The 16,731-nt window shown below is 44.1% G+C and overlaps 1 protein-coding gene across 2 annotated transcripts in view; it reads left to right on the forward strand.

The window, feature by feature from the left end:
* Positions 1 to 3,898: 3,898 nt before the first annotated feature.
* Positions 3,899 to 16,731, forward strand: part of ITGA6 (integrin subunit alpha 6) — a 109,349-nt gene continuing 96,516 nt past the window's right edge. For both annotated transcript variants that reach the window (XM_088471154.1, XM_088471094.1), the window contains exon 1: positions 3,899 to 4,394. In XM_088471154.1, coding sequence (XP_088327280.1) covers positions 4,216 to 4,394 — 179 coding nt within the window. In that variant the 5' untranslated portion in view covers positions 3,899 to 4,215. The remainder of the gene's footprint in view (positions 4,395 to 16,731) is intronic.

Genomic DNA, 16,731 nt, shown 5'->3' on the forward strand with positions numbered 1-16,731 from the left:
TTAGCTGCCGCCTTCCTCTATCTATAGCCTGTCTGCAAGCGAATTGTCAGCAGCGGTGACGGGGGTGCACATAAAATTATAACTTGCCTCCAGGCATCTGGGATGAACTTACGCCACTGGGCACTACCACTGACGGCACTGCATAAGGGGAACTACCACTACTGGGGCTACTGCAAAAGGGGCACTACCACTACTGGGAGCACTGCATAAGGGACACCACTACTGTGGGCACTGCATAATGGGCACCACTACTGGGGGCACTGCATCAGGAGCACTACTACAATGGGCATTGCATTTGCATAAGGGGCACTACTACTGTGGGCATTGTGTATAAGGGGCACAAATGTGGGCATTGTGGAAAAGGGGCACTGCTGTGTGTCATACATGAATAAGGGACACTACTATGTGGTGTAATGTGAATCGTGAGAATCAAGATTGTGCTACTGTGTGGTGTAATTTGAATTGGGAATACTATTGTGTGACCACGCCCCTTTATTTTAAGACCACGCCCCCTTTTTCCTACGTCGCGCACTGTCATTTTTTTAGAAGGTGGAGGGTGAGTTCCCCCACTTCTCTAGGACCACTTTAAGCACTGGTCATATCCAAGAAATGTATGAGAACATTGGTACCATCGGGCGACATTGAACCAGCACGCAGTGCTTTGAGGTAAACAATAGCCTACCGCAAGCACTGCGACTGCTGCTGTCTTTATTTCGCTCGTATGACGTGTATTCTGACGCTTCGTCTTAGTTATGCACGCCCTTATAATGGTGTAAAAATGCACTGACACTCCTACATTCGCACATCCACACCCCCGTTTCCTTTGTCCTTCCCTGTCACCACCCACAAACGGCCTGTTCTGTCACTCAAACTAGCGGGCTGGCTGTATGCTGAGAGCGATCGTCTCCCGATCGCTGTGACTGGTTTGCGCACTGTGTCTTTTACGCATGCGCAGTTTGCAACAATCGGCCGGCTATGAGTGAACGCAGCCCAGCGAGCGGCTCTGAATCGCCCCTACAGTACTTGGTCTCCCAGTCAGGCTAAAATCTATGGAGCTAGTACCTATTCCTCCCCCACTAAAGAACCTAATACACACAGCAGCCCCCTTCCCAGTAATGCTGAAGTCTGTAGTGCTAGAAACTGCTGCTGAATCCAGTTAATTAGTATTCACTCTTTCAGAAGCTACCCCATTGTATCTGTGGGGTTAGAATGTGCTACAGGTTTGCATACTGATATTTCTGTAGTGATAAATCAGGGACAAACACAAGAATTGCTCCTATAGGGTTTTTTGTTGGCAATGATCTGATTCTAATTTGCATCCCCTGAAAAGGGCTTGTTCCCTTTTTCTGTTGTCCATGATGATCTTTTGTGTTCGGTTTAAAACTGTTTAAGCATCTGTAAGCACCCAAATGTCCTCCCATGTCCACCTTCTAGGAGAAACAGGTTAAAGTTGCATTATGTAAGGGGATGATCCAAACCTGATAGTAAAAAGAAACATCTATGTTTTCGTGGGCATGTGCATTAACATCTAAAGCTACAACCCAGCGAATGATCATACAGAACATAAGCAGTTGGGCCCATATATATTTACTAATGTGCGGGTTTTTAGAAGTGGAGTTGTTGACCATAGCAACCAATCAGATTCTACCTTTCATTTATCTAGCACCTTCTAGAAGATATCTAGAATCTGATTGGTTGCTATGGGCAACACCTCCTTTCTATAAACCCGCACTTCAGTAAATATACCCCTTAGTGAGCTCCTTGTTATCAATTGTGGATTATAATAGTACTGGGCCCTCTGAGGACACAAAGGGGTCTATTTACTAAGCCTTGGATGGAGATAAAGTGAATTGAGATAAAGAACCAGCCAATCAGCTCCTAACTGCCATGTCAAAAGGCTGTGTTTGAAAAATGACAGTTAGGATCTGGTTGGCTGGTACTTTATCTCTGTCCACTTTGTCTCAACCAAGGCTTAGTAAATAGAACCCTGGCACCTAGCTACCTGCCTTATGTTTGGGTATATAGTTTTTCTGTATCTTTTTTACTATACTAGGATACTGCATGATTATTTTTCCCCCTGTGCTCTAAATCTGCTTTAAATCTAGTGTGTCTAAATGTGGTAAGGGAATATAGATTTTCTGATGTATGATATGTAAGGGGGAGAAGTGCATGCATCAGGACCAAGATGGTGCATGGCATTCTGTTTTCTTGACATGGACATGGAACACATGTGGCTCGCTTAAAGCCAGGTGACCCTGACTGTCTTAATCCGTCACTGCTTGTTATGCATTTGTTGATGAAACAGGCGCAATTGCACATAAGTGAAGGTGCTGCATGCCCGCATATTCTGCAGTTAGTGAATAACCATTAAAGTACTCTAAACTGCAGACTATATCCCAGGGGTACCAAGAGACAGTACCTTATAAATACATAGAGCCTGATGCTAAATACTATGCCAGTTGGCATAGCGTTACTTGCATGGCATCCCTGAGCACATACCCAGAAAAGAGGCTGCATTATTTGTGGGTGGTCGGTTAATTGCTTATCGTGGATGATGGTGGTACTCAGCACTTGTGAATTGCTTGCGAATGGCTGTTTGCCAATTCTCACTTGATGCTGACTGGTGATATTGTCATAATAAAGCATCCATGCCTGGTCTGTTTGTCTCTTTACAACACAGAGAAGAAGTGGAGATATTGAGAAGTTTCCAACATAGAGAATAAGATAGATTTGCTTGGGAGAGTCCTTGTATAAATATCTACTATTATTATCATTTATTTATATGGCGCCACAAGTGTTCCGCAGCGCCTTACATAGTACATAAACAAATAGGTGACCAGTGACTTACAGTACAATACAATACAATACAGGATGAGGACAAGGATAATATACATTGCTACATTAGCGACCATTACACCCAGATAAGCAGCCGAGCATAAGCAACCAAGTGTTAGGTGACCTAATGGGGAGTAAGAAGTAGATAAAAGTAGAGCGCAAGAGGGTAGAGGGCCCTGCTCATAAGAGCTTACATTCTAAAGGGGAGGGGCAAACAAACAGGTGTGACACAGATGGTGTAGAACAGGAGGAAGGAGTATGTAGCAGCAAGTTAAGATTACATTCTATACCAGTGGTTCTCACTTGGGGTGCTAGCGTACCCACAGGGGTAATTGCTCTGACATTCAGCTGTACTTACATTCTTTTTTGTAATGGTGGGATGGGGTGAAAATTGGACACACATAGAAATCAGGGTCCTAGGGATCTCTAGCCGGCACAGCAGGAGATGGGTGAGTGGCGCAGTATACTGGGTGTGGCGGGGACTTGATGCGGCATTGGGCGCGGAGCAGGGAAGTGACCGTATGTTTGCGTCATCGTGGCCCCGCTACACAATGCCGAGATTACCGGGCGGCCGGAAGGCCACACGATTTTTGGGTGCCTCCCAGCCTTTCCGGGACAGTAGGCATGTATTTTTATATAAAGGCACCATAACATTTTATCTAATAACAATTACATTTATTGCAAATCGCTGCCAGTCGGTATCCAGGTTAAGATTAAGAACCACAGCTATAAACTATAAAAGACAAATATATTCACTTTTATAAGTAGCAATACAAACATTCATGTACTGAGCTGATTCCCTAGATGTCCCTGGCTCCTAGTGCTGCTCCTGAGACAGGGAAGACACCAGAACACCTCTCTAGCTGATTCAGCAGAGCTGTGGGCACACAAGCACACCCTGGATTTGTGCTACCTGAGGCACACGGACATGACTAAGGTAACACAGCTGGATCCCTGCCCAGCTCTGCTGCTGCTGCCTGTGCATTGTGTGTGAGCCCCTCCCTAGCAATGTACAGTATAATAAAGTACTATCAGTGAGTGCTCCCACAGCCAAGCACCTGCTGCTGCACAGCCCGGAAGCCGAGGAGAGTCTCTGAGAGCAGTGGGCAGGGTAGGGAAGCCCTTCAGGAGAGAGAAGAAGACCTGCTGCTGAGCCCCCAGGCTCCAGACAAGACTTGGGCAGCCAGGCGTGGTCTGCCTGCTGCTGCTGCGCTCCATATAAAAGCCCGATCTCTACTGAGAACAAGGGTGGCATTGAGGAACTGCGGCACAGCAGTGGGACGGGTGCAAGGGAAAGGGCACAGGGAGGGGGGCAGCAAGATCAGGGGCAGCGGTGCAGAGACATCAGGGAATAAGGGCAGATCACACCAGAGGACCTGTATGCACACGGGAAGGATGTCCTGGCTGTACTTCTTCTGCTCTGGGCTGCTCTCCGGCACTTTGGTCGCTGCTTTTAACCTGGATACTAACAATGTGATCAAGAAGGGAGGAGAAGCCGGGAGTTTGTTCGGCTTCTCACTGGCCATGCACCGGCAGCTGCACCCGAACGATAAGCGCCTGTAAGTTTGTAGCAATTCCCCCTCTTGACAACTTTCATTCTTGTCTGTGATGTGAATTGTTTGTGCAGAGTTCCTGCAGATGTCCCCGGGGTCTGGTGGTTTCCCTTACCTGAGCTAGACCATTGCACTAGGAGACGACTGATAATAATACTATTAATAGCATGGGGTGATGCCATCCAGAATCACTGATCAGTGATGATTGACAGCTTTGTTTAGCATGTGGTTCTACAGCATCCCACAGGTTAATTACAGTGCATCAGAGAGGTGCAACCCCTTCATCAGTGGTGCATGGTATCATGTCTTCTCCATGTTGTTAAGGTGCATACACACTAGACGATCCAGTGCCCTACCGCCAATATGTCCGCCCCTGCTGCATCCCGCTGCATGGGGTCATCAGCCGCAAGTCGTCAAGTTGGCCCTACATGCAGGCCAACCTGACGATGCGCCTGACGGACCCCACGGGAGCGCGCACCGGACAACATAGAGCATACACACTAGACAATTTTGAACGATATGTCATTACGATGCCTTAGAATCGGGCATATCGTTCCAAAAATCGCCTAGTGTGTGCGCACCTTAAGCTGGGTACACACTAAATGATGTGTGTACCCTGCGATATTGTCAGTGGCGGGGGGTGCCAGATTCGGTAAGCGCATACACACTTGCTGATGCCGGCAACAACGAACGGTTGGGGGAAGAGGAGCGGGGCAATGCTGCATTTGACAGCATGGCATCGCTAACGATATCCCTAGATCGTACTGCAAGTACAGATGACTATTGATATCGTTAACGACCCGCAGGAGCGCGCATTGCTAACGATTTACTGCGTACACACTAGAGGGTCTATGCAGTGTTAGGAGACAAAGTGAAAAGTGATAAGGTGCCAGCCTATCAGCTCCTAACTGCCATCTCACAGGCTGTGTTTGAAAAATGACAGTTGGGAGCTGATTGGCTGGCACCTTATCACTTTTCACTTTGTCTCCTAACACTGCTTAGTAAATAGACCCCTAGACAAAATTTAACAAAATTGTCGTAACGTTGTGTAATTATCTGCAATATCGTTTAAAAAATCGTCTAGTGTATACACACCTCTACTGTTGGTGTAACAGGTTCCATGCATTTACATAGGTGGCAGCGTTACCTGTTGAGTGAGTGCAGTGATTATACTCCATGTGCTGGATAGTCTTGCCTGTATAGTGTATTGTCATTATTGTCTTTGTACATTTGTCTTAGATCAGAGTGGACTTTGTGACTGTAGAGTAAATGATTAATCTACTGAATAATACATTGCAATTCTGCCCTATTTCCTTCTGGGCTCATTTCATGTTGGTAGGAAGACTGGCACATTCTGTGTGAGTGTGGGGTACTATAGAGTCCTAGGTGCACACTATGCATTGAACAGGCAAGTTGGTCTATTGTATAAAAATTGAGCAATATTATTATTGAGCAGAGGCAGTCAGGAAGGTGTCCCCCAGCTGTTCAGAAACTTCCAAGTCGGTATGATTCCTGTGACTTGTAGTTCCACAACAGCTGGGGTGCTACAGGTACCCATAGCAATTACTGAGGATCAGAGTGGATGGGGCAGGAAAACTACTTATTGTGAGAACTGCTGCATTAGTTCCAGGTTTTATAGTAGTATTCTGTTAGACAAGTGTTTTTATATGGTGATTAATTATGATCACTCTAGATTGGTTAATTACTCTCCATAACCCCTGCCCCCACATCAGTTTGTCCCTGTGGGAATTCGTTAGAGAGTGCCTCTCCCCCATCTACTAATGTTTGCATTGTTCCCTGCTAGCATTTCTCTTTCACACCCCAGTGACTTCTGTGTGCTGACTGTCCGCTCCCTAATAAAACTTCACTGGAGCACTGGAATAAAGAGGGGTGTGAGCTGTCCGGAAGCCACAGAAACTATTTTGTGCACATGTAACGCAGACATCGCTGATACATGTTGTATTTACACTTTTTTGTTTGTTGTTAGATTTTTAAGTTGTTTTTTTTTTTTTTTTGTAACAGGGACTGTTTACCTAACGTACATTTTTGAATGCACTGTATCATTAATTTGAATGTGTCAAGAACTGTTGTACAGTAATGGTTATACATATTCATGACCAGATCCTGAAAGTAGTGAGTGTGTGTTTAGTGTTAATACTGAGAGCTACTGTATATAGCCTCTTATTTAAAAAAAAAAAGGTGAATTGCTCACTTGTCTGTCTTTAGTTCTGTGGACATAATATAAATACGGTTTACCTTTGGTTACATAAATAAAATGTTATTTGTAGCTGCCAGGCTGTCCATAATGTACAACTGTAATTCACCTATATTAGTGACTAAAGAGATCATGTTATACTGAGCATTGCACTCAAGCCTGAATTACAATTACTCCAGAAGGTAGGTAACCATTTCTTGCTGGCAGAGCATGCTGTTGCTTGTAGTTCCACAGCATTAGGAAAGCCACAGGTTGCTAAGTACAGTACTCTGAGATGAAAAAATGCTTAGGATTATCAGGAAAATGTGTCCAATTTCCATCATAAAAACGCTTTAGAGAACAAAAAAATCTAGTGGTAGCTTGGGGGGCGGTTTAGCAAAGGACGGAATGTACTGTTACATTTAAAAATGTGATTGTTTTTGTCGGCTTTAAACGGCTTTTTAGTGGGTAAAAAAGGGGGCTACAGACTGATATGTTACTCTTATAATTTGGAATCTGTTTCGCTATGAAAGTTGATTATCACTCAGCTGACACAGAGATAAAATAATGTTAAATATATACACTTTAGTCGGATTTCACTACTTCAAAGACTTTCAGCTCTCATTTTAACCTGCTGCTTACATGCTTCTTCCTCACTGTTTACCCTCTCTGTGTCACCCCTATCTGTATGCCCCTCCCCTTTTAGAATGTAAGCTCTCACGAGCAGGGCCCTCTTCTCTCATGTGTTTTCCTTCCCTCACTCATACGATCATATACTCCAAACTCCCTACAAGGGCACCAAATACTTGGTAGCTGACGCCCTGCTGCTTATTCTGGGTGTTATGATCGCTATTGCAGCAATGTATATAATCTATGTTCTTATCCTGTATTGTTTTGTACTGTAAGTTGCTGTTTTCGTGTTTGCTCATTTGTTTATGTACTTTGTAAGGCGATGCGGAACCCTTGTGGCGCCATAATAATATTTCTATTGTGGCCATAAGTATTCAAAAGTTTAAATTAAAATATTTAAGGAGCTGAAAGTATATGAAACATGCAGAACCGACAATGTATTTTAAAAGTTTAAACTTGTGAGGCCGCGAATAGTAAAAGCTGCCCTGACAATCTACTGTACAGGGTAACCCTGCACAATTGATGTTACTTCATACATTTATTCTAAATTTCTAAAGCTGGCCACACACTAGACCAACTTACATTCAACCAGCCAACTTGTTGTTTGGTTGGAATGAAAATCTGGTAACATATGGGAGTAACTGATGATCAGCAATTTGCTCCTAAATGCCAGAAAACAGATGAAAATGGTCGTTCAGACAAGTTTGAACAAATTGTTTAGATCAAATATTTAACAAACAATAATTTTTGGTCATTTTACGGCATTTGGGAGCAAATTGCTGATTGTCATTTGCTTTCATACCTTACCAGATTTTCATTCCAACCAATCAACTAGTTGGATGGTTGGACAGATAATCTTTAGATGTGTGGCCTGCTTAAGCCTAGAGCAGTGATTCCCAACTTTGGTCCTCAAGGCACTCTAAAGCTGGCCACACATCTAAAGATTATCTGTCCAACCAGTTGCTTGGTTGGAATGAAAATCTAGTAATGTATGGGAGTAAATGATGATCAGCAATTTGCTCCTAAATGCCAGAAAACAGATTAAAATGGACGTTCAGACAAGTTTGTTAAATGTTTGATCTAAACAATTTGTTCAAACAATAGTTTTTGACCATTTTCCGACGTTTGGGAGCAAATTGCTGATTGTCATTTACTCCCATACCTTACCAGATTTTCATTCCAACCAATCAACTAGTTGGCTAGATAATCTTTAGGTGTGTGGCCATCTTTAGTCCTGGTTTTAGTGATATCCATGATTGTGCACAGATGGTGAAATCAATATAACTGAGGTACTAATTAAGTCAATTGTGCTCAAGTATGGCTATCCCTAAAACCTGGACTGTAAAGCTGGATACACACTGGCCAATATATTGGCCCATCAATAGATCGGCCAATATATCATGCCCCCGTTGGCCAGTGTGTACAGACGATATGTCTGTGAACAGCGTCGTTCACAGACATATCGTGTTGGCTGTGCTGCTCTGCAGTCATATCTGTCCATAGGCAAGTGTGTAAGGGCGATCAGCCGATCGCCCGTACACAGGGGTGCAGATAGGGGGACAGGAGCCACGAGGGGGTATTCTTACCTGGGTCTGGCACAGCTCCCCATCCACAGCAGCCCAGCACACGCTGCTGTGTGCTGGGCTGCAGTGGGAGACTGTCCAAGGCTGCTAAAGCAGCAGCCCGAGCAGTCTCTTATGCCATGTGCACCGGGCTGAGGGGCACACAGCGCCCCCCTCCCCAGCACCGCAAATGGGTTTTTTTTTTTCCCGAAGGGGACGTGGCCACCACGGGAACAATTAGTCCACGCCCCCTACCAGCCCCCCGGCTGCCGGGAACCGCTGCAGCATGCAGATGATGGTCATTCAGTGTGTATGAACGACCATCATCTGCAGATATATCGCTATAGTGTGTATCCACTCTTAGTGTGCCTTGAGGACCGTGGTTGGGAACCCCTTGCCTAGAGGTAAATGTGTCAGTTTGAATCTTGAAGGTAATGGGGCAAGCTCACACATTCCTTCGGTATTATAAGTGGTGCTCAAACCTAGGGCTTGTTAATCATATGTCTTTATGTAGCTAATAAGGTTGTACTGTCTGAAGTGCTTTTATCTTGTGTGTTTGGTTTTCTTATCATGTAAGATATAAAAAGTGAGAGGCTGCAGAAGTTGATATACTAATACACTAGACAACAGAGACATGCCTGCTTCCCATCTAGCACTGGCTGTGTTCTGCAATCCTGTAGGTGCACTGTCAGATGAGCAGTTTAGAATGCTGAGAGTTTCTGTCCTGGTGTCTTTGACAGCAGAGTCAATGGTGTAACAGAGGGGAACAGCGATTCCCATTCACTTGAATGTTACACAGAGGTAGCGTGCACCTGGGTGTGAAATTGCAGCATTCCTAAATTTCCAGGTTAACCTGCCCTTAAGCTGGGATCAATTATACCCCTCTTACACCCTAGCTAAAACCTGGGTTATTACAGGGTTAACCTGGGTTGCTGCTGGGTGAAATATAGGCCAGGGTTGGATTCCCAGGTCAAGTGACCCGGCAATCCAACCCGGGTAGCTTGCAGGGTTTAACACAAGAACGACCTGTGCAACCCTGTATTGTAAACTGGTAACCTGGGTTGTGCGATGCAGGACTTTCGGGTTTCTCGGCGCTTGGAGATGATGTAATCTCCAAGAGCCGGTAGAAGTGTTCCACTGCACCCATGTGGAAAAGGGGTTGTCCCGCGTCTGACCCGTTTTGGAAATGTATTCCAAATCTTGGGTCAAACCCAGGACTTTGCTAGTAAAGTGGTATTAGTGAACTTCTATGAAGTAACTCTATGTCCAGTCATTAACTGAGCCCATGTTTGTTCAAAATTTGGTTGTAGACAGATATTTTTGGGATGCAATGAGTCAGTTGACAACAATTAGATGAATGTAGCATGTTAAACTCCAGAGTACCGTTATTTTGTTTGCGCTGCTCTCTATAAGAAAACTATCCTCATCCCCACATTCACTTCAGTTTCCATGTGTTAATAGGCCCTCAGAAGCAGTGTAATGAGCACTTCCCAGAGTATTAATCCCTGTGACTTGTTCTGTGCTGTCAGGGACAGTCATGCCTGCTTACGTGTACAAAGGACCTCCTCCATTGGGTAGCAGGGAATTCCAGGACAACAAAAGATTAGCGATATGAATGACTTGGCCTAGGATTTTAGCCGGCAGCTTTTTGTTATTCAAAGGGCTTAAATTGGAGAAGAAATGCAGCCTATTGGGCTGAAATAGTTATTCCCTCACCCCCCCTCCTCTCTCCATGCCAGCCAATAACATAATAGGACTGAATCGTTCTAAAAAGGTTGCAACCCCTCTTTTACTAGGAAACATATACAACAATTTTATAATCATAATGACATCATTTCTTTCATTAAGCTATGATGGGCTTACAAGGATTTGTATGTAATGGTTTTTTATTTGAGTTTATAATAATTTAAAGGATACGGAAACTGCCAGCTGAATCACAGTAGTTATCACGATGGGCTAGGAGGCTTGGCAGCAGGGGCATAACTAGTGGACGAGAAAGTGCCAGGATTCATGTGGGCGTCACGTGAGTGGCTCCTAGGAAAATCATGGGATGCACTTTTCCGTCAGGTGCATGTGACCCTTTTCACCGGTTACGAATTGCTGTAATTCAGCCCTTACAACTTAATTAACTGTTGCACCTTACCTGGTTTGAATGACTTAATTGCTATTTTCAACAAATCATTGAATGAATGTACTTCTGCTACTGCGATGGAGACAAAGCAGGATGGACCATGCGACCACCAAGTTTATATTTGGACCCTTTCTTTCTGTAGCTCGGTCAGATAGGGCCATACAGTCTGGACGCTGTGCACCTTTTGCTAATATTTTCCTGTATTTCATATGTTTTTCACTTTATTACCTAAGTTGTACAGCAATACTGTCCTTTCTAATACCTAAAGAGGGGTGATTATATATTCACTTTGAAATAATAAACAATCAATCACAATGCAAATTTTACAAGTATAGATCGTTTCTATTAATAGACGTAGAATAAATTGTGTTATTGAGTGTGCGATTAATCTTTCAGGATACACTGACACGGACACACTCCCTACTCAGCACCAACCTGCTGTAAATTCTCCTGCTTTGCAATCTCACATTCCATCTGACAGAGCTGGATGACATATATAGGCTTTAAGGCAGTGATTGGTGGGGAAGTAATTCTGCATTCCTCATTGCTTAGTGATTTATTATCTAATGTACAATACTATCTTTATTGCTTATCTACTACTTTATAGATCTAATGTTCCCAGTGGCCACTATTGTGACCTGGTCATGTTGAGAAATTAAGTGCGGAATTAGGTTTGATAGGAAAAGTGGCTTTGGTCACATATGAAGTATATTTTAAGATCTGTTGTGTCTCTATGAAAACAAAAATAATCTTGGGACAGGAAACCTGTCGTTTTGATAGTAGGGCCGGTGTAATCAGTGGATTGTTTATGTTTGAGTGCATGGTGGGTAGGAAGATATTTTAAATATTGGATGTAGGAGCTCAATTGGTTGATGTTGCCAGGGAATGGTGGGCTCTGTTAAACATTACACGTAATTGTATCAATACCCCAGACATGATGCAATTAACACTTGATCCTGATAAGAGCAGAGATCTTTTGGCCAATGTATCTTCCAGATGATGTATTACCTTTGTGGGAGAAAGGCCTACAAATGGTTTTCCTATGGGGGATTTGGTAATTGTACATTGGGACGTTTGATACCCACCACATTCTTTACAGATGGGAATCAAGTTATACCAAGCAGATTCCACATCATTTGTTAACCAAGAGAACAGTGCGGCCTTTAAAACAGTATTATGAGGAAAGGTGATTACGGTGGTTCAACCCTGTTCAGAAATAGGGGGTTGGTTCACTGGTTTACTGCATATGCTTATTTATGGAATTATGATCATAATATGTATGTATCTTGGGATCAAGGTATTATTTCTTTGTGTAGGGAAATGTTGTAACACACTGGATTCTGCTGAATTGATGCTGATTAGCAGGAAAGATTCCTATGAGAACATGATATACATGTCTTCCACACCATAAGCCCAAGGGTGGATTGTATTGGGATAGCAAAATGGCTACTGACAGCCATTTCTATTCATGGTTCTTATGTGTGTATCAGACATGAAGTGGTATCAGGCATGAAATGGTACAGGAATGTGGAAGCAGACAAGCCATAAATCCACAAGGCGCTGTCTACTGCGATGTACGCTTGCGTTAAGTTTTAGAAGTCCTTATCAGTAGTTAACCAATAAAGTAGTTTGAAGTAGGGTTATGCCCATATTAGTAAGAGTTAGATGGGTATGACAAGTAGGATACTATATAAACGAAGAACAAAGGAGATTCCGGTGGCCTGCCCTATGCCTGGACCAGAGACTGCAGCTGGTGGCTAGGATATTGTTCGTTCCAGCTCTATTCTGAGAGGAGGCTCCTGGATCGTGTAACCATCTTATATTCCGAAGCTAAGTAACTATTATTCTTCCATATCTTGTCATTTGTTGTAATAAATTATATCTTTTTTCAAGATACTGGTTTGTGTGGCTTAATTAACCTTCTGTATCCAAGAACCTTATCTCGTTCCACCAGGAACAGCCGGGTACACATTAGAATGACGGCCAATCGTGCAGATGGTTGGGGCGATTTCTCTTTGCTCCAGACCATCACAGATTGGCCGTACATACTACATGATTTAATGAACGTCAGAACGATACTTTGTTCCGTCCTTCTTTAAAATGCACAACCTGATACATGATATCGTCTGATTGGCCGCACAGCATGGTCAAACAAATGATCTGGTATGTCGTCCGTTGAGAGCACTCATTTGTGTATACACATTAGACGATATGCATGATTTGTCGTTCCGATATGGCAAAGTTGTAATGTGTGCCCGGCCTAGTTTTACAGATTAAAGATGTTGACCACAGATGGCTAACTTATTGTCTAGTACAGGCCCTTGTGAGACTTTAACTAAATGCTCTCTTCTGCCTGTCTGTGTCCTCTTGTGTGCATTTTTGTTTTGTTTTAATTACAACTATATTTATTATTTATTTATTAACAGTTTCTTAAATAGCGCAGAATATTCCGTTGCGCTTTACAATTGCATTTGTCTCTAATGCAGAGAGAATAGAATCCAATATCCACTTGACTAAAAAACAAAATTATTCTACCTAACACAGGGCGTAAGTGTACAGAGTGCAGTGAAAATGATAAAGCAATGTATTTAGTCAAAGTTGATAGGTGGCTTGCACAAACCATTGAGATGTCTGGGGCAATACAGATGGTGTAATGGTTAGCATTACTGCCTCACAGCACTGAGGTCGTGGGTTCAATTCCCACTGTGGCCCTAACTGTGTGGAGTTTGTATATTCTCCCTGTGCTTGCGCGGGTTTCCTCTAGGTGCTCTGGTTTCCTCCCACATTCCAAAAATATACTGATATATTTTAATTATTGGCTTACTCTGTTTTACTCGGATATGTTCAGATCTCAAAAATGGCATTATATTGGCTATCGGCTATCACATGTTTTGTATAGCCAATAAAATAAATCCAAACCAATCTGAACTTGTGATAATTTTGGCGAAAAGAACCGAGTAAATCCGAGTAAAACCGAACTAGTCTAGAGATGTGCGGGTTCGGTTTTACTCAGTTCTTTTTGCCAAAATTATCACAAGTTTGGATTTATTTTATTGGCTATCCAGAACATGTGATAGCCGATAGCCAATAAAATGCAGTTTTTGAGATCCGAACATAACCGAGTAAAACCGAACCCGCACGTCTCTACTCTAGTCTTAGCTGTGTGTAAAATGACACAAGGATTTGCTTACCATAAAATTTGGGCTTGGGCCGTCCCTGGTAGAGTGTGAGCTCCACTGGAGGAATGGGTATGAAGTCCCGGCGGCTAAATAGCTGCTGGGATCAAATCCCGATGCCGGCAGCCCGAAGGGAGAAGATCCCGACAGGGCAGGTAAGTACTCTATCCCTACCCCTCTCCCTCCCTTATCCCTAACCATCCCTTAGTGGTGCCTAACCCTAACCCCCCCCCCTAGTGCCTAACCCTAAACTCTCCCCGGGGGTATCTAATCCTAACCCTCCCTTACCGCTCCCTAAACCTAACCATTCCAAGGGGGTGCCTAACCCTAACCCTCTCCCCTAGGGGTGCCTAACCCTCACCTATCCCCCCCCAAACCTAACCCTAACTCTGCTACGCTCCCTAAACCTATCCCCCCACAGCGGCTTACGCTAATGGCGCCCTGGACTTACCTCTTTCAGGCTGGTGTCCTTCAGTGTTACGGCATCGGGATTAAGATAGGTGTCAGTATTTTTACGCCTATCTTAACTCCCTTGTCGGGATTTCTTCCGGCCGACGGTCTCATAACTACATCCCCCACTGGGGCAGGAACTGATGTGAATGGCCAAATACTGTATTCTCTGTAAAGTGCTGCTATCCCACACGTGGACTGGCAACAGACTGGCATTGGGGCTGGTAGCAGACTGTCATTGAGTGAAAGTCTGCTGCTGTTTGTGGGTGGGGAGGGAGCGGTGATGTCCACTGTTTCCCGAAGCGGAGGCGCGTTGCCGCCATTGGGGGGGAGGGAGAGGGTAGGATTTCTGTCGGGTGCCGGATATTTTCTGTCTTCTTCCTTTCATCTGCTACGGCCGGCTACGTGACCTTAGCCGGCTGATGTCCCGCAGATAATCCGATGCTGCGTTGGACAATGCAGCTTGGATAAGTAATACCGCAGGAGGCGTGGTGCCTCCTGCTGCATTACCATATCCGCACAGACGGAATAGCTAAGCTGCATGCGAGCAGCTTTGCAATTCCGTACGAAGCTGAATAAGGCCCTATGTGCGGTCTATAAATAACTGGTAATAACTACATTTATCTGAGGATGGGAAACTCCTTAAAAGGCAATACATTTGTATCCGTGTAGTTTGCATTTTTTTCCTAATTTATTTCATAACTGAGGAGAAGTTGTTTATTTTGTACAGTTCTGAGATTGAATCTAATTGGATGCTCCATAAAACCATTATCGTGTATCTCTGTCATTACGCCACTAGAGAGTTGCCATGGTAACAGGCACACTGACGCTGATAAGGGGCCTTTTTATCAGCAAGGTCTGCTTAAATAAATAGGAAAGATTAATACTGTCTCTTAGCACATGCATTTGATGTGTCTAGTCTTGTCTGCACATGTTTAACAAACATTCCAGATGAGTAGATGTAAAGAAAATAATTGGCTTTTACTTTTTTTTTTACACCCAAATATGAAACATTCACTTTTATGGAAGAAGAAGAATTTTTTTTAGCTATGGCCTCCATACTGTTTAACGTGCTCTGACTGGGCAGGGACACCCAGTACAGGGAGACCTGCGGCAGGAAGCTGGGGCCTGGCACGCGCCTCACCTGTGCAGCCTTGTTCCCTTGGCAGTGGTAATGGTGGCACAGCCCTCACTATGACCCTGGCATAAAGTCTGCTCCAATGACTCTTTAACATGAGAACGATGACCATTTTATAAAAAGCAGAGGTGCAGAGGTTTTCCTTATCTTACACCCATTGGCCGGGATGTACTAAGGTTGCGGTGACAATTCCGCCAGTCACCACTACCTTACTAATCACATATGTACTAGTATCACAAAGGACAGCTCTTGCATACCTCTCCAGGAGGGACACAATGCTCTGGTCCTGGACTTCCCTGGTAATTTATGATTGGTGACGGCTCCAGGGGAGGGGCTGCATTACAGTCCAAAATTCACATAGGGGAGTTACACCAACTGAGTCCCAGCCAGTGATGTTTGGCAGCGTGTGAAATTACAGTTGGTGTGGCTCCCCTATTTGACTTTTGGACTGCGCTGCAGCCCCACCTCTTACCAGGGAAGTCCAGGACCAGAGCATTGTGTCCCTCCTGGAGAGGGTCATGTTGGGAGGTATGCACTTGCGATAAGACCTGCCCTTTGCAAAGCAGCCGAAGCCGGGTGAGGGGATCTCCATGGGACACCGCCCCCTCCAAGCCCCGGGAGTCTTCTGCTGGTGATTGGGGTTTTCGATCCCGAATGTAGCCACATTACAACGCTTGATTTTGTGCTGAAACACAAAATCAATATTTGGTAAAATGAAGTGTACTGGAGGGCTCTGGACTATTATAGATTTGTACATTTACTAGTACTTAGGTGTGTATCTGAAATGAGTGTGACCTTTGAAAACTGTTATTTGGGGTCTTTGAGAAGAATCCACCCTCAGGCATCATCCTGTGAGTTCAATTTTACAATCAACGGTTCTAATTATTTTGATCTGCCTGAGTCCCGTTCTGATTTCCCTGCATTAGATGATTGGGAGATGCGATAAGACAGTAGCACTTGGGAATCATTAAGCCTTATGAGGGAGCAGAGAAGTGTACACAGTACACACGGAGCATAGACAATAAGTAGTCTTACTTTTCTCCATTATGTTTCTCATTCTTT

Source organism: Taudactylus pleione, unplaced genomic scaffold, assembly GCF_031769625.1.
Source record: "Taudactylus pleione unplaced genomic scaffold, aTauple2 ptg000004l, whole genome shotgun sequence".
Lineage (NCBI taxonomy): Eukaryota > Metazoa > Chordata > Amphibia > Anura > Myobatrachidae > Taudactylus > Taudactylus pleione.